We start from the raw sequence: 22,492 nt of genomic DNA, 5'->3' as shown, positions 1-22,492 counted from the left end.
GACCTCCAAGCTACACCCCCTGCCCTATTTTTTTTTTTTTTTTTTTTTTGGTGGTACTGGGAGTGGAACCTAGAGGCTTTCTACCTCCGGGCTATACTCCCAGACCTTTTTTTATATTTTATTTGGAAACAGGGTCTCACTAAGTTGCTGAGAGCCTCACTACGTAGCTGAGGCTGGCTTCAAACCTCTGCGATCCTCCTGTCTCAGCCTCCCAAGCGCGGGGATTACAAGCGTGCGCCACCATGCCCGGCCCTATTTTTTATTCTTTATTTTGAAACAGGGTCTCACTGAGTTGCAGAGGGCCTCACTAAGTAGCTGAAGCTGTCCGTGAACCTTGATCCTCCTGTCTCGGCCTCCCCGAATGCTGGGATTACAAGCGTGCGCCACCACGCCCGGCTTTGACTGGAATTTTTAAAAGAAAGATGGGAACAAAAAAATAAAACATTAAGCAAATTGAAGAGGGATTAAGGGAGTTACAAATGATTTGTAATAAATAAAGTTTATGAGAGAAATTTTGTATGTGATAAAGCTGATTAAAATGAAAAGAAATTATTTAAAGGGTTTTCTAGCTGGGCGTGGTGGCACATGCTTGTAATCCCAGCATTCAGGAGGCTGAGACCTGGAGGCTCGCGGTTCGCAGACAGCCTCAGCTACTGAGTAAGGCCCTCTGCAACTCAGTGAGACCCGGTTTCAAAACAAAGAATAAAAAATAGGCCAGGAGGTGTAGCTCGAAGGTCAAATGCCCCTGGGTTCCACTCTCAGACCCGCTAAATAAATAAACAAACAAACAAACAAATAAAAAATAAAGGGTTTTCTAAAAGTCACATTAATACATTGATTCTATGTTTAAAACAAACTAGGTTTCCTTAAGATATTGACCTTCTCTTTGGTAAAATTTTATAAAAACTAGTTTAATGAACAAAGATTTACATATTTATCAAGAGAATATCAAGATAATATCTATCTGCTGTCTTTGTTAAACCTTTGTCTACTTGCAAACTGCATCTTAGCAGAGGTAGGGTTTTTATATAATAATTTTATTGCAAGATGATGAGATTACATGTGCATTTATTTATTTATTTACTTATTTTCCCGGTCGGGCTGGATGGAACCCAGAGGCATTTGACCTCCGAGCTACATCCCCTGCCCAATTTTTTATTCTTTATTTTAAAACAGGGTCTCAGTGAGTTGTGAAAGGTCTCACTAAGTAGCTGAGGCGGTCCGCGAATCGCGATCCTCCAGTCTCAGCTTTCCAAATGCTGGGATTTCAAGTGTGCGCCACCACGCCCGGCTTAAATGTGCATTTAAACTATAATTTGGTAATCGTTAGTCAGGCAAGAAGTTTTAATAAAAGAACACTGCTTATTCAAGTGGTCACAGGACAATTCAAAATGCAGAATAAGATCAGGAAATATATGACAGGCCAATAGATTTTATCTCTCTCACTAAATAAAACTCAGACTTCTTTTTTAGGAAAGGTAAACTGCAATTTCAGTAGACAGCAGCACATAAAGATTTTGTCATGAGTTTTCATTTAGTCAACTGTGTTTACTTACCTCAATTAGGATAAACACATTTACATAAGCGGCTGTGCTCAAGCCTTCTTTGCCAGCAGCTTTAGACTCGGGGATGCACTTGGCAACTGTCTCCTCTTTCTGCTGTGCAGAGATGCGCTGCACCACGTGCTTTTTCACCCAATTTATTATGTGGTCTCGTGCCTTTCTTTTTTCTTTCTTTCTTTTTTTTGTCTTTACTAGGGATAGAACCCAGGGGCATTCTACCTCTGAGCTACACCCTCAGCCCTATTTTTATTCTTTATTTTTGAAACACAGTCTTACTGAGGTGTAAAGGACTTCATTAAGTAGCCGAGGCTGACAGTGAACCGCGGTCCTCCTGTCTCAGCCTCCCAAATGCTGGGATTACAAGTGTGCGTCACCACGCCCGGCTGTCTTGTTCCTTTCGATGCATTATATTCTGCACAGAGATATGATAGTCCAGTGATTCTTTACCTCCTTATACACTTGATTTAGCCATTCTCCAGAAGTAACCTCAAAGGCAATAGCAATGTTACTCCTCTGAACATCAAAAAAGTAGGGTGCTTCAAACCAGGGCCTGCTGTGACTTCTCCATTTCAGTTACATCCTGGATTTCATGGATGCCTGCTTTACCTCTTCTAGTTGGCCAATTTTTTGCTCATTGAACTTATCAATAAATTCTCCAATACTTTTAGAGAGTTGTTGGCACTGTATTTTTTAGTTAGTTACATAATGAACCCTACTATTGATATGGTCGAGAAGGTGTCTGGGGTAATCACATTTCTTTAGACAGAAAATGCAAAAAAAAAAAAAATCAGTTCCAAGCATTTAGGGTCCTGTTATACCAGTTTTAGGATAAAGAAACTGGAAGAATTCCTCGGGGATCAGCCCATGACAACTTTCCCTCCAAATCCAGGAAGAGGTGGTACAGGGGCAAGTTTTAGTTGCCCTGTGGAAAGATCCTTGTTGCCTGCAATACCCCTGGTGCTAGGAGGGCTGAGCTCTTTAGACAGGGGGCCACTGTAATGGCAGCAGACAGTACCACCCAGGACAGCATGGCCAGCAAAGGTCCAGGCAGCAGTCTCAGCATCCTGGTGACCCCGAGCAAAGATTCTGTCAGAGGCAGGAGCAAGATGGATGCTCACAATTCTCCCGAGAAGCCAGAGTCAGGGTTACATATCTGTTTTATAGCCTATGAAATGACCTTTATAACTCAGCTAAATGAGCAACTATTATGTTGGGTTACTATAGTATATTTAACGCACTATATATCTGTGACCAGAAATGTGTATACATCTAAGAGCTATGTATACTGAGTGCTCATGGCCTTAAAAGGCAGCTTCCTTTAACTCTTCCAAGGACTCTGAATTAAATGTGAAACTCTTATTGTGTGTGTGTGTGATACTGTGGATGGAATGGAACCCATTCTACCTCCAAGCCACACACCCAACCCCTTTTATTTTATGTTTGGAAACAGTCTTGCTAGGTGGCTGAAAGCTTCTCTATATTGCTAAAGCTGTCCTAGAACCCACATTCTCCTGTGTCAGCCTCCCAAATCCTGGGATAATAGGAACACACCATCATACCTGGTATATATATATATATATATATATATATATATATATATATATATATATATATATATATATACAATATAAACTCTATTTTATATTCACTGACATTGAGACTTAGGTTAAGTACTTTTTCCAAGGTTCAGCTCCTATTAGAGCTGGTGTTTGAACCCAGAACAATATTACCTCCACTCCTGGGTATTTTTAATTGAATCCTGATTGGCCTCCCCTAAATGACACTAAGTTATTGCTGTAAGCTATTCTTTGTAACAAAAAGACTTTATAAAAGGAGGACTTTATAGTTGCCATTTTCTGCTGTTTAAAAAAAAAATTTAGCAACTCAAATTCCTGTGGGGAAAATGGCTAAATGTTTTTTTTTCTTTCTTTCTTCTTTTGAATCCAGAGACATCCCACCTCTAAGCTACACTCCCAGACCTTTTAATTTTAATTTTGAAACACAGTCTGGCAAAGTTGTCAAGGGCCTTAGCTAAATTGCTGAGGCTGGTCTCAAACCTGTGATCACAGCTGTAAAGTAATGAGATTACAGGTCTGCGCCACCACGTCTGGCTGGAAATGGCTAAATGGTTAGAGAAATCAGCCCTGCATGGAAGTGAAAAAGTACAGGCAGGGTATAAATATATTAATCATCGAGGTAAATTTTAAAATATTTTTAAAGTGGAGAAAAAGTATTGTTATTACTACAAGATGTTAACAGTGATGTCTGAAAACCACAGAATAGGGAACCTAAAGCCAGACGTGGTGGCGCGCGCTTGTAATCCCAGCATTCGGGCGGCTGAGACCACGGTTCTCAGACAGCCTCAGCTACTTAGTGAGGCCCTCTGCAAATAAGTGAGACCCGGTTTCAAAAAAAAAAAAAAAAAAAGTAGGGCTGGGGGTGCAGCTCGAAGGTACAATGCTGGGTTCCATCCCCAGTACTGCAGGGAAAAAGAAAAATCGGGAATCTAAAAGATTGCTAAAAAATCATCTTTTAGGCATCACTGAATTTGATTTCTCAGGCCAGGTGCAGTGGCACACACTTGTAATCCCAGTATTTGGGAGGCTGAGACAGGAGCACCTCGGATTCGAGGTCTCATGCAGTAACTGAGTTCGTTTCAGAATAAAAAAATTTAAAAAGGTTAAAAGGGCGGGGGTGTACTCAGTACTGGTACAATACCCCTGGGTTTAATCCCCAGTGCCACACACACATGCACACAGATTTCTCAGTATCTCCAACTCCAGGAGTTTGCAATACTTTGGCAAAAGTTCTAAGAAAGAAAAGCCTCTTAAAATGCATAACCAAGGATGCCAACAGAGAGGTGGCTTACAAGCTTTCAAAGCAGTACAAAAACAGTGGGATGTAATAAGGAGTCTTTACGTAATTTGCGTTGGTTGTTGGGTCCCGGTACCCTTTTCCCAGCACATTGGAAACCGGCTGCAGAGAGACCTAGCATCTCTGAAGCGGCTTCTTTCGTTCCACAAGGCTGTGGCCACTATGAGCCACGCGCTTTCCCATCAGTCAGGCCTTCTTTTCTTTCAGGCACAGTAAACCTCATAACTTCAAGTCCCAGCTGAAGTCTGGACAGAGCCTTCCCCAGCATTACTACAAAAGCTCCTACAGCCTTTGCAGCTTCCCACGCCGCACCTTTCCTTCATTCAGAGCCCGCGGTCACGTGACAGCACTGACCAATGAATGAGGTCCACGCGCTCTAGACAGCCGCATGCGCTCATAGAGCCGAGGCGCTTGCCAGAGGTGCGGTCCGCTGGCATCAGTCCTCCCCAGAGGTCCGGGCCACAGCGATTAAGGGTTCCCACTGAGCGCTGTTCCCTGACTGGTCTGCGAGAGCGTGTCCTGATTGGCTTGCTCTGGAGGAGAAAGGGGACCTATTTGAGGGAGGGACCATTTCCTGAAGCGCGAGGCAGGAAGTTATTTAGCACTGCTGGAGAGCAGGGAAGAAAGTGCACGGATCCGCATTGGTGGCGGCGAGGGCTGGGGGAGGGTCCGGAGGCCGGCCGTTCGGTCCCGCCACAGCACCACGGCCCCCTCCCGCAGCCTCCTGCCCGGCGCCGCCGCCGGGGGGCTCCTTCAGGCTCCTCGAAGCCTCTCCGCGGAGCTCCTGGGCCGCCGGCCAGGGGACTGGCTCCCCTCATCGGCGCTCGGGGCCGCTGTGAGAGGAACCTTTGTCGCCCCGCGCCCGATCCCCTCTTCTTAAACCATCGAAGCCCTGGTCCAGAGCGACTGCCTCGGACCGGGGACTAGACGGCGCCAAAACGCTCAGCCCCGGCGCTCCACAGACCGGGCTCTGCATCGTCTCTGACATGTCACCCACCATCTCCTACAAGGACAACAGTCGGCAGCGGCGGCCGGGGACCTTCAACCACTCCCTGGACCTGAGCGGCCCTCAGCCGCCCGGCAGCTGGGATGACAGCCACCCGGACTCTGTGGGCGGGGAGGGGGACCAAGAAGCCCTTCTGAGTGATGCCAGCTCTGGTAACTTCTCAAAAGCCCCGCGGAGCTACCGGGCCGAACTCAGCAGCATTTTACTTCTGCTCTTCCTTTACGTGCTTCAGGGCATTCCCTTAGGCCTAGCGGGAAGCATCCCACTCATTTTGCAGAGCAAAAATGTTAGTTATACAGACCAAGCTTTCTTTAGTTTTGTCTTTTGGCCCTTCAGTCTCAAACTGCTCTGGGCCCCTTTGGTTGACGCGGTCTACTTTAAGAACTTCGGTCGTCGCAAATCTTGGCTTGTCCCTACGCAATATATACTAGGATTCTTCATGATATATTTATCCACCCAAGTGGACCGTATGCTCGGGAATACCGACGGCAGGACACCCGATGTGGTTGCTCTCACTGTGACTTTCTTTTTGTTTGAATTCCTGGCCGCCACTCAGGACATCGCTGTGGATGGTTGGGCGTTAACTATGTTATCCCGGGAAAACGTGGGTTACGCTTCCACTTGCAATTCGGTGGGCCAAACAGCAGGCTACTTTTTGGGCAATGTTCTGTTTTTGGCCCTTGAATCCGCCGACTTTTGTAACAAATATTTGCGGTTTCAACCTCAACCAAGGGGAATCGTTACTCTTTCAGGTAGTGTACTTTAAATATTATGCTGTTAAGCTTATTTTCTGCTTATGAATTCTGATAGCGTATGTGAGGTTGAGGGAAGCTCATTAACAGGAATTCTTTATGGTAGACGAGTCAGGGTATGTTTTCTATTTCCTTAAAGTGGGCTTTTTAAAGTGTCCTTTAAGCCAAACGACTTCAGTAGAGCAATCATAATTGGACAGTGTTCTGCAGTTAACAGAGAGAGAGGCAACCCATAAAGTAATAAAATGCTGTGTCTAGGGATCATTTAAGCCCTTTTTATGGCATAAAAAGTCTAGCTCATATGGTTCTCATTTTCCCTTTTGTGTTTTTTGAGTTGAGATTTCTAGCTGTCCATTTTCAGATCCATTTCCACCCAGGCTCTTGTGCCAGTAGCCCTCATCTGGCCTTCTGATGACTGGAACAGGGTTAATTTATTCAAACATTATTGAGTTGGCTAAGTGACAGGATTCTGAGGGCCTCCTCTGAATAAGAAAAAGTGCTGCCAGCAAGGAATAGGGGAATGAACATTTTAGAGGAGCTCAGAGTTGCCAGCCAGCCCTTGACTGCTGGTGGGAGTCAGGCTTTGCATTGCAGATAAGGTTTGACTTTGGTCTTTGCTGGAATTTTTATTTAGACTCATTTGTTCTTTTAAATAGCTGTCTTAGTAACTATGGAATTTGAACTTTGTCTCTGGGAAATTGAAAAAACAGTTTACTTTTAATTTAACCCTTTTATACTGTAGTGGGCTTCTGTTTTGGATTCAAATATTTTTGTTGCTTTAAAGAGTTCTTGTAGTTTTATTCTCCTTTAAATGATTACACAGATCACATTCTTAGTTTTGTACTTCCCAGAATTTAGTAATATTATAGGCAGTAATTTTTTTCTTTTGCATTGCCAGGGATTACACCCAGGGATCATGCATGGTAGGTAGTTAAGTGCTCAGCTACTGAGATAATTCTCCAGTCGTTTTGAGAAATAACCAAATGAAAGAAATGTATTTGCTTAGGTAATTAAAGAAAAAAATAAACACCAAGGCACTGTTTAGAAAATCTGAGTTTTAAAAGAAGGCATAATTACTTCAAAAAATTTAAATATATTCTGTGGTTAAACTGAGTGTTACAGTTAAGTAGAGATGAAAATATATTGATAAAAGTTTTTGGTATTAGCGAGCATTCAGAGCATGAAGAATCGTGTGAAAGTAGAATCTCTTAGAAACAAAGTCTTAATTACACAGATATTGGCCTTATTGAACCCAGGGGCATTGAACTCTGAGCTACATCCCAGCCCTATTTTATATTCTTTATTTTCAAACAAGATCTAAGTTGTGGAAGGCCTCACTAAGTAGCTGAGACTGACTGTAAACTTATCGCCCTTTTGTCTCAGCCTCCTGAGTACTGGGATTACAAGTGTGCACCACCGTGCTCTGCTGATACTGGCTTTTTCATACTTCAGGGACCAGGGCAGTCCAGAACTCAGAATCTCTAGAGGCAGAGAGACCTTTTAAACTGCAAGAAAATATGAAAATAATCCAGAAAAAGCATAAAGATTAGAATGTAGAGTTTTATTACTTGAAAAGATCCTGTATTTTAATCTCTTCATTCATATGGAAACTGAGGTCAAGTGATTAATTACAGAGCTACTTGCAGTTTAGGTTTCCTGACTCCTTTGGTGTTTTTCCTTTGGTTGGTAAGATGGGAAATTAGGAAGAACCTCAAGAAAGCCTTTTAACCTAAATATAATATCTATTGACTGAGCTTTTCTACCCGAGAAAAGTAGCACGGTGACTCCGGATGTTTGAACATCAGCCCGCTACTAGAATGCCTGATTCCCAGAAATGAGACACTGAAGTTTTCTGTCTTAATTTTTTATTTTATGTAGACCATTACTTACTCAGTACAGAATGCCTGTTTCTCTCTAGCCAAGTGTACCTATCACTGGGAATTTTCTGCTCCCAAGGAACTCTCTTTAGAGTGGAGCTTTGCAAACCCAAATGATCAAGTCAGTAGGCGGTTAATGTAAATGAGTTAACTGAGTTTCTGCACAACTGTAGGAATTGGGGGGGGGGCGACCTAAGAAACCTAAGATGACCTAAGAAACCCTCTAAAACCTAGGAGCCTCAGCTTGAATAAATTGTTGTGGCAATAGGATCCCAGGATTACTAGATCTTATATATATTTAGGAAAAGTTGGCAATTGCCTTTTTGTTCCCAATTTAAAACATTTATTAGGCAGTTACAAAATATGTTCTTAGTGTAGGACCAGCCTGTGAGCTTCTCCAAAAGCAGTAGTAACAGCCTTCTCCAAAAGCAGTAGTAACAGCAATGACTAGAAGAAGCAATTGGGATACGAATAGCATATTTGAGTTTGGGAGCAGGGAGCAGGGCAACCTGATATTAGAGTTTATAAATCAGGTTTTTTGTTTTTTGTTTTTTTTTTGCGGGTCTGGGGATGGAACCCAGGGGCATTTGACCTCCGAGCCACACCCCTTGCCCTATTTTTATTCTTTATTTGGAAACAGGGTCTCACTGAGTTGCAGAGGGCCTCACTTAGTAGTTGAGGCTGTCCGCGAACTGCGATCCTCCAGTTTCAGCCTCCCAAATGCTGGGATTACAAGCGTGCGCCACCACGCCCGGCTCATTAAAAGGTTTGCACATATAGGAGTCAATCAGAGAAAAAGAATATTTTGCTTTGAGGGAGTAGATCACACACCTGTAATCCCATTACTTGGGAGGCTGAGACAGGAGGATCAGATTCCAAGCCAGCCTCAGCAATTTAGGGAGACCCTGTTTAAAAATAAAAAGGGCTGGGGTGTAACTCAAGTAGAGAGTCATGCCTGTAACTCAGGTCGAGAGTCACGCCTCTGGGTTCAATTCCCAGTATCAAACAAACAAAAACAAACATAGGAATCAAGAGAGGGTGTGTGTGTGTGTGTGTGTGTGTTACTGGAGATTGAGCCCAGGGGCATTCTACCTCTGAACTATACCCCCAGCCCTATTTTGTTTTTATTTTGAAACAGTGTCTTACTAGGTTGATCAGTCTCACTACTTGTTAAGATTGGCCTCGAAATTACAGTCCTCCTTTCTCAGCCTCCCAAGTACTGGGATTAGGGGTAGATTTTTATCTCAATGGTAAAGAGCTAGCCTAGCATGCAGGAGGCCTTGAATTCCATTCCCCAGCACTGCAAAAACAAATAAACAAACCAAGTACTGTGATTACAAGCCTGACTGCACCACCATGCCTGGCTCCCCTTGCCTTTATGCCTTTTTTCTTTTTTTTTCTTTTTTTTTATTTTGGTACTGAGGACTGAACCAAGAGGCATTCTACTTCCAAGCTACACCCAAAGACTGAATTAATTAATTTATTTATTGTGGTACTGGGGATGGAACCCAGGGACATTCTACCTCCGAGCTATACCCCCAGCCCTATTTTTTTATTCTTAATTTTGAAACAGGGTCTGAGTTGTAGAGAGCCTCACTAAGTAACTGATGCTGTCTGAGAACCTGCAGTCCTCCTGTCTCAGCCTCCCAAGTATTGGGATTACAAGCGTGTGCCACCATGCCTGGCTTCCATTGCTTTTAAAAAAAATTGTTGCTTTGAAAAAAAAAACCTGATGGTATAGGTATGTATCTAATCAAACTTGTGATACTCATACAAATTTATAAGATGTTCCTGCTTTGAACCAGGAAGAAAGTAGGACCTTTAAGTCCCACTTACTGACATTGCCCTGCTTTCAGAAATGTTATTCCTTTACATATTTTATGCAACTAGAAGTGCTTTTTAGAATTTAGGCAGGATTAATTGTCCCTTTACTAAATAGACTGGCTATTTCTACATAGGCTGAAATACAGCCTTTAACACCCACATTTAGGCTTAACAAGATTACTTTACAGTCACAAAGAGACAACAGTAAATTAGGAGAGCAGATCGGTAGTTGCCAGAGGTGTGGGTGGGGAGAAGTTAGGTAAGTATAAATGGATAGCTTGGGGGAGTTCTGGGGGAGGCGATGGAACTGCTCTGTACCTGCCCCCTTTGGGGGCTTGAACCCTGGGACATTCTACCATTAAGCTACATCCAAGCCTCCACCCCCTTTTTATTTGTGGTACTAAGGAACAGACCCAGGGGTGCTTTACCACTGAGCCACATTTCAGCCCTTTTTTCAATTTCTTAGTTTGAAACAGTTTCACTAAGTTGCTGAGGCTGACCTTGAACCTGTGATCCTCTGTCTCTGTCTCCCGAATACTGAGACTATAGATTGCTCCCATGCTTGGCTCCTTTTCATTTTATGAGACCAGGTTTCACTCTGTTACCCAGGCTTGCCTTGAATTTGCAATCCTCCTGCCGTAACCTCCCTGAATTGCTGGAAGTACATGTACACACCACTGTGTCCCGTGAAGAAGTTATTCTTAAAACGATTAGAAAATTTTAAATGGAAAATCAAGGAGCTGGAAAATCAAATGTAAATAATCATTTGTTGTTTATTCTCAGAGTTGTCACTATTTACTTATTTTTTGTGTGTGGTGCTGGGAATTGAACCCAGGGGCGTTCTACCTCTGAGCTACACCCCTAGCCCTGTTTTATTTTTATTTTGAAATAGGGTTTTGCTAAGTTGCTGACAGTCTTCCTGTGTTGCTGAAGTGGGCTTTGAACCTGTGATCCTCCTGTAATAGTCACCCAAGTACCGAGATTGCTGGTGTGCACCACCATGCCTGCCTCAAGTTGTCAAAATTTAATAAAGAACTGAAATGGTCTGAGTGTGTAAGTATGATGATAGCTCTTATGGGTTATAAAAATCATCTAGCAGGGCGTGGTGGCATACACTTGTAATCCTGGGATTTGGGAAGATGAGACAGGAGGATTGTGGGTCATGAGCAGCCTCAGCTACTTAGCAAAGAGGTCCTTTACAACTCAATGAGACCCTGTTTCAAAATAAAGACTAAAAATCGGGCTGGGGGTGTAGCTCAGAGGTAGAATGACCCTGGGTTCCAGCCCCAGTACCGCAAAAAAAAGAAAAAAAATCTCCTGCCCCTAGCCCTTTTCTTGAATAATTGACATGGTAGGTTTTTTGTTTCATTCAATTATTCATTAAAAGTCTGTAACCTTTTTTTTTTCTTGTTAAGTATCACTAATTTACATTGGACCTCTATGATGGAGAGTTAACAGAAACAGGACTGTTCATTAATCTGCTATGCCTGGTATGGTGCCTGAACATAAAAGAACATAATAGATGGACAACTAATTTTTTTTTTTGGGGGGGGGGTGGTTTTTTTGCGGTACTAGGGGTGGAACCCAGGAGCAGTCTACCTTCGAGCTACACCACCAGCCCTATTTTTTATTCTTTATCTTGAAACAGCGTCTCACTGAGTTGCAAAGGGCCGTCCTAAGTAGCTGAGGCTGTCTGTGAACCGTGATCCTCCGGTCTCAGCCTCCCAAATGTTAGGATTATAAGCATGTGCCACCATGCCCGGTGGTGTGGGTTTTTTCTTAAAATTGTTTTTTAGAAAAAGTTTTACATAAAATTATTTAGTGTCAGTGAAGTTATGTCATTTCAAAAGCTAATTACAAATTTAAAACTTCTTACTTTCAGATTTTCTTTTTTTCTGGGGAACTGTGTTTTTAATAACAACTACATTAGTCGCCCTTCTGAAAAAAGAAAACAAAGAAGTGTCAGTAGTGAAAGAAGAAACACAAGGGATCACAGATACTTACAAGCTGCTTTTCGCTATTATAAAAATGCCAGCAGTTCTAACATTTTGCCTTCTGATTCTAACTTCAAAGGTAAGAAGTTTATAAGACAAATGTACAATTCTGTTATAATTACCAGTATGGCACAGATTCATATTATAAGTCCTTTTTATAATCATAAGCCTTTTCATATCAAAAGCCCTTTCCACTGCCATTAGAATTTGACAATGAAAAACCTTTTCCATTTATTCAATGTATTTTAAGCCAGGAGTGGTGGCTCAGGCCTGAAATCCTAGTCCTTGGAGTACTTGAGACAGGAGGATTGCAGGTTCAAGGACAGCCTCAGCAAGTAGTGACACTTTCAGCAACCTAGCAAGACCTTGATTCAGAACAAAAAATGAAATTGGTCTGGGGGTTGTTGCTCAGAGGTAGAATGTCACTGTGCTCAATCCCCATACTGTGTGTGCACTCACGTACACACACACACACAAAATGTATTTTAATGATGATACCAAATACAGTTTCAAAGTAAAATGCCTTCTAGGATTTTGAAAAGTAGTATATGAATGTGAGGAACTGCTAATAAATGAAATTTTATTTAGTGATATTAATGCTTGTAATGAAAATGAATGCCTTAAAAAAGGAATAGCTGAGCCAGGTGTGGTGGCGCACGCTTGTAATCCCAGCATTTGGGAGGCTAAGACAGGGGGATCGTGATTCGTGGACAGCCTTAGCTACTTAGTGAGGCCTTTGCAACTCAGTGAGACCCTGTTTCAAAATAAAAAATAAAAAAATAGGGCTGGGGATATAGTTTGGGGGATAGATTGCCCCTAGGTTCCATCCCCAGTACTGAAAAAAAAAAAAGTAATAGCTCCCAAACTGAATGTGGTGGCGCACATCTGTAATCCCGGTACTACTTGGGAAACAGACAGGAAGATTGTTGGTTCCAGGACAGCCTCAGGAGCGTAGTGAGATTCTCAGCAACCTAGCCAGACCTTGTTTCAATAAATGAATGAATGAATGAATAAATTACTATATAAATAAAAAGGGCTTGAGGTATCGCTTGGCGATAGAATGTTCCTGGGCTTAATCCCCACTACCACCGAAGAAAGTAAATAGATTATTCCTACTTTTATAATGAATTTGCCTTTAATGTTGGGATAGTAAAATGAGTTGCCAAAAGTATGATTTGCGAAGATGTGGAAGTTGGGCCAGGCATGGTGGTGAGTGCCTGTATTCCCAGTACTACAGGCTGAGACAAGACCACAGGTTTGGGGCCAGCCTCAGCAATTTATCAAGGCTCTTAGCAACTTAGACCTGGTTCCCAAATAAAAAATAAAATAGGACCAGGGATATATCATGGAGATAAAATGCCCCTAGATTCAATCTCCAGCACCACAAACAAATAAACAAAAAACCCAAAGATACAGAAATTGCCAGGCATGGTGGTGGACAACTGTAATCCCAGTACTTGAGAGGCTGAGACAGGAGGATTGCAAATTGGAGACCAGCTCTTGGAGTAAGTTAATGAGACTGTTTTAAAATGAACAAATAAAATAGGGCTAAGGGTACAGTTCAGAGGTAGAATGCCCCTGGGTTCCATCCCCAGTACCACATACATACAGACAAAGGATATGGGTATGTATGAGTATTAAAAGCCTATTTAGCGCAACTCAGTGAAACCCTGTTTCAAAACAAAGAATAAAAAAAATGGGCTTAGGGTGCAGCTCAGAGGTAGAACGCCCCTGGGTTCCATCCCCAGTACCGCAAAAACAAACAAAGCCTTTTTAGCGGAGTGTGATAGTGCACACCTGTAATCCCAGTACTTGGGAGGCTGAGACAGGAGGATTGCAGGTTCAAAGTCAGCTTGGAAGGGTTAGTTAGCGACATCCTGTTTCCAAATAAAAAGATAAAATAGGCTGGGTGTGGTGGCGCACGCTTGAAATCCCTGCACTTGGGAGGCTGAGACAAGAGGATTGCGCAAGTTCGAAGCCAGCCTCCGCTGGCTCAAGAGACCTGTTTCCAAATAAAATATAAAATAGGTCTGGGAGTGTAGCCTGGAGGTAGAAGGCCCCTGGGTTCCATCCCCAGTACCACCAAAAAAAGGATGAAATAGGGTTGGGATGTAGCTCAGAGGTAGAGTGTCCCTGGGTTCAACCCCCATTGCTACATACACACAAAAAATAGGAAAGTGTAGCTAGGCATGGTGGCGCACGCTTGTAATCTCTGCATTTTGGAGGCTGAGACAGGAGGACTGCATAGGTTCAAAGCCAGTCTCAGCTACTTAGTGAGGCTCTCAGCAACTTAGTGACATGCTGTTTCCAAATAAAATATGAAAATAGGTCTGGGAGTATAGCCTGGAAGTAGAAAAGCCCCTGGGTTCCACCCCATTACCACCAAAAAATAAAAATAAAAAAATAGGGAAGTGTGTGAGTATGACACTTAGCTGGGCACAGTGGCTAATAACTGTAATTCCAGTACTTAGGAGGCTAGAACAGAAGGATTGCAGGTTTGAGACCAGCCTCAGCAATTCATTGAGACCCTCAGCAACTTAGGGAGACCTGCTTCAAAATAAAAAATAAAAAGGACCGAGTGTAGCCCAGAGGTAAAACACCCCTGAGTTCAATCCCAAGTACTAAAAGTCAAATTAAAAGTCAAATTATTTTTAATAATGAAAGGAAATATAAAGATAAAAGGGGTTATTGGTGACTTTTATTCTATATTAAGATGTCTGAACTTTATAGTTCTAAAACATTTAATGTATTTTGTTAAAAAAAAAAAAAGTATATTTTGCAGGCGTGGTGGCACATGCTTCCAATCCCAGCATTCGGGAGGCTGAGATCGGAAAATCGCGGTTCGCGCGGACAGCCTCAGCTACTTAGTGAGGCCCTCTGCAACTCAGTGAGACCCGGTTTCAAAAAAAAAAGGCAGAGGCTGTAGCTCGGAGATCGAATGCCCCTGGGTTCCATCCCCAGACCCGCAAAAAAAAAAAAAAAGTATTAGGATTTTCATTTTATGTATTTAAACTTATCTACATAAATACTTTACACTATCTTTTGACCCCCTAGAGGAAACAGTGTAGCTTCACTGCTTTCTTTAGAAAGTTGCTGTACCCAGCTGTTTTTTTTGTTATTTTGTGGTACTGGGGGTGGAACCCAGGGGCATTTTACCTCTGAGCTACACCCCAGCCCTATCTTTTATTCTTTATTTTGAAACAGGGTCTCATTGAATTGCAAAGGGCCTCACTAAGTAATAGCTGAGGCTGTTTGCAAACCACAATCCTCCTGTCTCAGCCTCCCAAATTCTGGGATTACAAGTGGGTGCCACCACACCTGGCTCCTAGCTATTTTTATTTAACTTTTTTTTCTTGAGATAGTGTCTCACCAAGTCACCCAGGCTGGTCTCAAACTTGTGATCCTTCTGTCTTAGCTTCCAGTGTAGCTGAGTTTATACGTATCCTCCACCAGTTTTGTTTTCATCTTAAATAGTTTTTTCTCCTTTTTAATAATAGGAAAGGAAGCCAGACATGGTGGCACAAGCTATAAGACCAGTTACTTGGGAGGCTAAGATAGGATTACAAGTTTGTGGCCAGCTCCAGCAACTTAGAAGGCCCTCCTGCACAATTTAGTGAGACTCTTTTTCAAAATTAAAAAAAAAAAAAAATAAGGCTGGGAATGTCACTCAGACATAGAATGCCCAAGATCCAATCCCCAGTACCACCAAATAAATAAGTAAATTAAATTAAATTAAAACATGAGGGAGGAAAGTTTAGAAAATGCCAGAAAGATTCAAGGAAGATAATATACTATTACCTAAGTATATCATTTAGAAATAAACATTACTAACAGTTTTGTTACTAACATTCTAGCCACATTTTTTCTTTCTATATATGTGTGTATGTACTTATATTTCATTTATAGATTTATTTATACTTACACTTTAAAAGTGGAAGTGCATCATACTATATACAATTATCTTATTTTTTGTTTTATTATTCAAAATATATTCTTGTATCATGTAAATAATATTTCAGAGCATATTTGGTGGGAGGTATTGAGGATCAAACTTAGGAGCACTCTACTGCTAAGCTAAATGCCTAGCCTTTTTTGTTTTTTATTTATTTATTTATTTATTTATTTATTTATTTATTTATTTTTTGAAGTACTTGGAATGGAACCCAGGGGCATTCTACTTCCAAGCTACACCCCTAGTCCTATTTTTTATTCTTTATTTTGAAACAGGGTCTTACTGAGTTGCAGAGGGCCTCACTAAGTAGCTGAGGCTGGCTTCCAACCTGTGCAATCCTCCTGTCTCAGCCTCCCAAGCACTGGGATTACAAGTGTGTGCCACCATTCCTGGCTTTTATTTTTTATTTTGAACTGGTCTCATTAAGTTTCTAAGGGTCTTGCTAAGTTGCGGAGGCTGGCCTTGAGCCTGTGATCCTCCTATCTCAGCCTCCCAAATACTGAGATTACAGGTGTGTATCAGCAGACCTGGCTGAAATTGAGGGTTCTTGAAGAACTTAGATGTATTGGAAGAAAATATTTCCTAAGTGACAACTTGAAATACTTTTTCTGTTGCAGATTGGTTTTTCAGCAGCAGATGCAGTGACAGGACTGAAACTGGTGGAAGAAGGAGTACCCAAAGAACACTTGGCCTTATTGGCAGTTCCAATGGTTCCTTTACAGATAATATTGCCTCTAATTATCAGCAAATACACTGCAGGTCCCCAACCACTAAACATATTCTACAAAGCCATGCCCTACAGGTAAAAGTAAAAAAATAAAATAAAACTTAACTGTAACCTAAGAAAAGTTTAAAGGAGAAACATGAGTATCACTGATACCTGACTGTAGTGTATGCAAAGAAGGGCTTGAAAAGCATCTTTAATGTCAGTCTTATTTTTAGGCACTTTGATCTCTGCTAACCTCCTAACAGGTTTTATTTTTTTAATTTATTTTATTTTATTTTTATTTATTTATTTATTTATTTTGCGGGTCTGGGGATGGAATCCAGAGGCATTTGACCTCCGAGCTACACCCCTTGCCCAATTTTTTATTCTTTATTTTGAAACCGGGTCTCACCGAGTTGCAGAGGGCCTCACTAATTAGCTGAGGCTGTCCACGAACCGCGATCCTCTGGTCTCAGCCTCCCAAATGCTGAGGTTACAAGCATGCACCACCACGCCCGGCTCTCCTAACAGGTTTTAAATACAGGCTTATTTCATATGATAGGCACACAATTTCAGTTTTGTTGTTGTTTAACCTAAAATAGAAGTCAGCTTGATGTCCCCTTTTCTATAGATTGCTCCTTGGATTAGAATATGCCCTCCTGGTTTGGTGGACTCCCAAAGTAGAGCATCAAGGAGGATTCCCGATATATTACTACATCATAGTGCTGTTGAGTTACGCACTACATCAGGTAAGCTTGCTTTTGCCTTAGGCGCTAAACTGTTTTGTGTCAAATAGAAGCTTTTCTACAGCTGCTTTAAAATAATGATGATAGCCGGGCATGGGTGGGGCACGCTTGTAATCCCAGCATTCGGGAGGCTGAGACTGGAGGATCATGGTTCCTGGACAGCCTCAGCTATTTAGTGAGGCCCTGCTCAACTTAGTGAGACCCTGTTTTAAAATGAAGAATTAAAAAATAGGGCAGGGGGTGTAGCTTGGAAGTTGAATGGCCCTGGGTTCCATCTCCAGACCTGCAAAATAATAAATAAAAATAAATAATGATGATAATTTTTTTAGTGGTACTGGGGGTAGATCCCATAGGCTTTCTGCCTCTGGGCTATACTCCCAGACCTTTTTTTTTTGGAAACAGGGTCTCACTAAGTTGCTGAGAGCCTCACTAAATAGCTGAGGCTGGCTTCGAACCTGAGCGATCCTCCTGTCTTAGCCTCCCAAGCACGGGGATTACAAGCGTGCGCCACCACTCCCAGCTGATGATAATTTTTTTAAAGATTTAATCGTAAATCTCACACTGAAATAATTATTTGTGAACTTTAAACAACTTTTTTTTTTTTTTTTTTTTTTTGTAGTACTGGGGATGGAACCCAGGGGCATTCTACTTCTGAGCTACACCCAAAGCCCTATTTTTTTGTCTTTTTACTTTTGAAACAGGGTCTCTGAGTTGCAAAGGGCCTCGCTAAGTAGCTGAGGCTGTCTGCGAACCACGATCCTCCTATCTCAGCCTCCCTAATGCTGGGATCACAAGCGTACACTACCACGCCCAGCCTAACTTATTAGTTTTTAACTGAAACCTAAAAATACAGCTACCAGCTAATCTCAATACTTTTTTTTTTTGCATAGTTAAATCAGTTAGGAAAATTCCATAGTAGATCATGTCTGAATATATCATATATCTACAAAATTGTTGTGGTTAGGAGATAAAGTGTATATATACTTGATACATATTTTTTCCTGTTTTGTCCATACTTACTTTGTGAAAGCACATAATAGAACTTAGAAGTGTTTAACCCAGTCAGTGCTTCACTGTCTTTGTAGATAGAGAAAAACTATGTTGTTATAGTACAGAAATTATTTCTTTGGCTTTAGATTTCATTAGAGAATTTCATAAATGTAGTCAAAGAAATTCAGACAACCAGGTGGTTTATGGGAAGAAAGGTACAAGGACAAGTAATTTTAACAATTTGTGTCATACTTTTTTTTTGGGGGGGGTACTGGTATTGAACCCAGAGGCATTTTACCCAAGCTATACCCCCAGCCCAGTTTTATTTCTTATTTGGAAACAGGGTGTCACTAGGTCTCTGAGAGCCTTGCTAAATTGCCAAGGCTGGCTTTGAACCACACCTGTGAGCCTCCTGTCTCAGCCTCCCAAGTACTGGGATTATAAGTATGCGCCACTATGCCTGGCTCATGTCATACTGCTTAATAAGTAGCTCTTTCATTCCTTAATTTGTTATTCCTTCAACAAATACTAACACTTATTCTATGCCAGGACTACTGACTACTAAATGTAACTGAATAAATCATAATCTTACCCTAAAGTAATTTATATCCAAAATTATCAGAAAGCCTACAGTGGAGGGAATCTTTTAAATGTTGTCTAACATCATGTCTCTCTGTCCTATTTGATTTTGGAATTTCTTTTTATATAAACAACCCTTGGAACAATGCTCAAAGAATACTGTTTTGAGCTGGGCATGGTGGTGCACGCTTGTAATCCCGGCGCTTGGGAGGCTGAGACAGGAGGATCGCACAGGTTTGAAGCCAGCCTCAGATACTTAGTGAGGCTCTCAGCAACTCAGTGAGACCCTGTTTCCAAATAAAGTATAAAATAGGTCTGGGAGTATAGCCTGGAGGTAGAAGGCCCCAAGTTCCATTCCTAGTACCACAAAAAAAAAAAAAAAAGATAAAAGAATACTATTTTGAAAACTGTTTCTATCTTCCTAAATGGAGGATTAACTTTTGCCTCTTAAGCTTTTTCTCTTTAGTTGTCACATGAATTTTGAAATGTTATTTTTCTTTTTTGTATGTGTAGAGAAAATAGAATTACATGTGTTTCTTTTGAGTACTTACACGTGTAATACATGTATCATCTATTTAGGTACAGTATAAATATGAGATCTTGCTTTTTGTTATATGCATCCTTCACTGCCCGTTATCGTCTCTTTCTCTGTTGAGCCTTCCTTGGCCACTCATCATTGAATTAATCTTTTCACTTGTGCCCCAGTGGCATGAAGTGTACACTTCTATTTATAATATAATAGTTATTGCATTTTATGATGGTTAAGTTCTCAAGGCACAGAAGGACTATTTTTTTTTCTTCCTTTCTTTTTCTTTGTGTGTATGTGAGTGTGTGTGTGTGTGTGTGTGTGTGTGTGTGTGTGTGTGTGTGTGTTACGAGGGATTGAACCCAGGGCATTCTACCTCTGAGCTACACTCCCAGCCCTGTTTTATTTTTCATTTTGAAACAAAGCGTCACTTGGTTGATGAGAGTGTCACTACTTGCTGAGGCTATCCTTGAACCTATGATCCTTCTGTCTCAGCCTCACAAGTACTCATACAGGTGTGTGCCACCACAACCAGCTAGAAAGACTACTTCTTATTCATCTTTGTTATTGCTGGGATTTGAAATCCTGGCTCATATGTGATTGGTAATTGTTTTTTCAGTTGTGTCCAACAAAGATCATAAAAATTAATTTTCAGATTTTATGATTTCGGTGGGGTTTTTTTGTTTTGATTTTTTGATTTTTGTCTCTGGAAATGAAATTCAGGACTTCACACATGCTAGGCAAATACTTTACCACTGAGTTATATGCCTAGCCCAATTTCAATGTTCTTAATTTAGGTCAAAGCTTTATAATTATAGGGGCTGGCGAGATAGCTCAGTGGTAGAACATGTATAAGGCCCCGTGCTTAATCCTCAGCACCAAAAATAAGAGGTCTAATCATACTCACATGTTTTATATTTTCCCTGTAGGTTACCTTGTACAGCATGTATGTTTCAATAATGGCTTTCAATGCAAAGGTCAGTGATCCACTTATTGGAGGAACATATATGACTCTTTTAAATACTGTGTCCAATCTGGGAGGAAACTGGCCTTCTACAGTTGCCCTTTGGCTTGTGGATCCCCTCACAGTGAAAGAATGCGTAGGAGCATCGAATCAGAATTGTCGAACACCTGATGCTATTGAGGTACGTTTGAATTTAAGTAACATTAAGGTAATATTAAGATATAATCTTTTTATTTGCCTCTAGAGGTACTATATCTTATTAAAAAAACCATATCAGGAGCTGGGTGTGGTGGTGCACGCTTGTAATCCCCGCACTTGGGAGGCTGAGACAGGAGGATCGCTCAGGTTTGAAGCCAGCCTCAGCTACTTAATGAGACCCTGTTTCCAAGTAAAATATAAAATAGGTCTGGAATTGTAGCCCAGAGGTTGAAAGCCTCTGGGTTCCACTCCCAGTACCACAAAACAAAAAAATAAATAAAAATAAATAAAAAAATATATCTACCCATAACTTCTAGTGTAGAAATCTACATATTTTCCCCCATCACAACTGAAGGTTATAAGACTTTCAGCCTCCTAAATGCTGGGATTACAAGCGTGCACCACCATGCCTGGCTCCAGCCCAATTTTTTTTTCCAAAACAGGGTTTTATTAAATTGCTAAGGGTCTCACTAAGTTCCTGAGGCTGACCTCAAATCTACAATCCTCCTAGGCTCCCAAGTATTGGGATTACAGGCATCCACTACCATGTCTTCCTCTGAAAATTGTTTTAATTCTTTTAGTAGCACTAAAAGAATTGCTTACAAAAGCAGGAAATACATTTAAAAGTCTTTTAACACAGACTGAGTTGTACAATATGGTTATGGTCAAAAACCATGCTATTTAGTAGCACTAGAGAGATTAAGATACATTAATATATTTTGCCGTTTGAAATAAGTGAATTTTGAAATGTTTTAACAAAATGCATTTTGATTTGTTTTTTAAATTATAAAGTAAAAACATTAATTGCTGGTTACTTCCATTTTGAAATTGTGGAATAATCATTATAATTTTTTTAACAGCTTTGCAAAAAACTTGGTGGCTTCTGTGTTACAGCATTGGATGGTTATTATGTGGAATCCATTATTTGTGTTTTTATTGGATTTGCCTGGTGGTTCTTTCTTGGTCCAAAATTTAAAAAGTTACAAGATGAAGGACCCTCTTCATGGAAGTGCAGAAGGGACAATTAATCCATACACTATTGGACTTTCTAGAAGGTAACCATAGTTGAGTTATTCAGAGAGCTCTGATCATTAGTGCACGGGAGAATAAAATACTATTTTAAACAAGGAAATTATTCATATAAAATGCCAAATGGTTGAAAAGTAGAAACCTCTCTGTGTGTTTGATCACATTTTTTTCCTTGCCTTTTTAATGTATTTAAGGTTTACTTAAGGGCAGGAAATTGGTTCTGAGGTAACTGTTCTGGCCTTGTTATTTCATTTATATCTTTTTAACTTACTGACCAAAGCATATTTTCAGCTGCAGTGCAGTAGTCATGGGTGGTGACCACGCAGCCAAGTATTGTTACCAGTACCGTCATTGAGCTATATTTAAGATTTTTGGTATAGTATATTAAATGGAAGAGAGCTTGATATCTAGGTACTTACTACAACTAGTCTGAAATTATTGGCAGTTAAAATCTTATTTTGAATTACAAGCTGGTTGAATTTTATGTGAAATTTGATGAGAAGAGATTTAGACTACTGAAACATCATTTAGCTTTTGGTTTTTGACCATAACCATATTGTACAACTCAGTCTGTGTTAAAAGACTTTTAAATGTATTTCCTGCTTTTGTAAGCATTAAAGATTTATAAGAAAATTATTCAAACTATTTTTTATAAAATGAAAGCTATGATTTTAATTTATTGATTTATCTTTCCCTTACCCCTTTTGTTTTGGAAACCATGTTGACTGCTTGTTACCTTTCACCTTGAAGGGTACATATGTTTTTGTCACAAGTGCCTCATGGCACACAGGTGGCTAGTGAGGGGAATCAAATTTAGTCTTGTATGTATATTCATGGCAAAGTTTTGAAAATAAAAGTTAAATGTTATTCTTCAAGTAATTTTTTGAAATTACTGAGAGGAAATAAACAGTGA

At 40.8% G+C, this 22,492-nt stretch overlaps 1 protein-coding gene and 1 pseudogene across 3 annotated transcripts; one reads left to right on the top strand and one right to left on the bottom strand.

Annotated features, from left to right (window-relative positions):
* Positions 1 to 1,576: 1,576 nt before the first annotated feature.
* On the bottom strand, positions 1,577 to 2,592 carry LOC308263600 (ATP synthase F(0) complex subunit B1, mitochondrial-like; annotated as a pseudogene). The gene is made up of 2 exons: positions 1,940 to 2,592; positions 1,577 to 1,737 (listed from the first exon to the last, which is right to left on the bottom strand). The product of its transcript is annotated as an ATP synthase F(0) complex subunit B1, mitochondrial-like (transcript).
* A 2,830-nt stretch (positions 2,593 to 5,422) lies between these two features.
* SLC33A1 (solute carrier family 33 member 1) lies at positions 5,423 to 21,578 on the top strand (the record flags this gene model as incomplete). Of its 2 annotated transcripts, XM_080696891.1 has the most annotated exons (6): positions 5,423 to 6,194; positions 11,778 to 11,968; positions 16,459 to 16,643; positions 17,179 to 17,296; positions 20,318 to 20,533; positions 21,411 to 21,578. In XM_080696891.1, the coding sequence occupies 6 exons, from the start codon at positions 5,423 to 5,425 to the stop codon at positions 21,576 to 21,578; spliced, it is 1,650 nt and encodes a 549-aa protein (XP_080553017.1). The 2 variants fall into 2 exon arrangements, with proteins under 2 accessions (XP_080553017.1, XP_080553018.1); XM_080696892.1 differs by lacking the exons at positions 11,778 to 11,968; positions 17,179 to 17,296.
* Between the last annotated feature and the right edge of the window lie 914 nt (positions 21,579 to 22,492).

This window comes from Muscardinus avellanarius, assembly GCF_963383645.1.
Source record: "Muscardinus avellanarius genome assembly, chromosome: 5".
Lineage (NCBI taxonomy): Eukaryota > Metazoa > Chordata > Mammalia > Rodentia > Gliridae > Muscardinus > Muscardinus avellanarius.
Note: the sequence above shows the minus strand (reverse complement) of the source record. Positions and strands in the feature narration are given on the sequence as shown.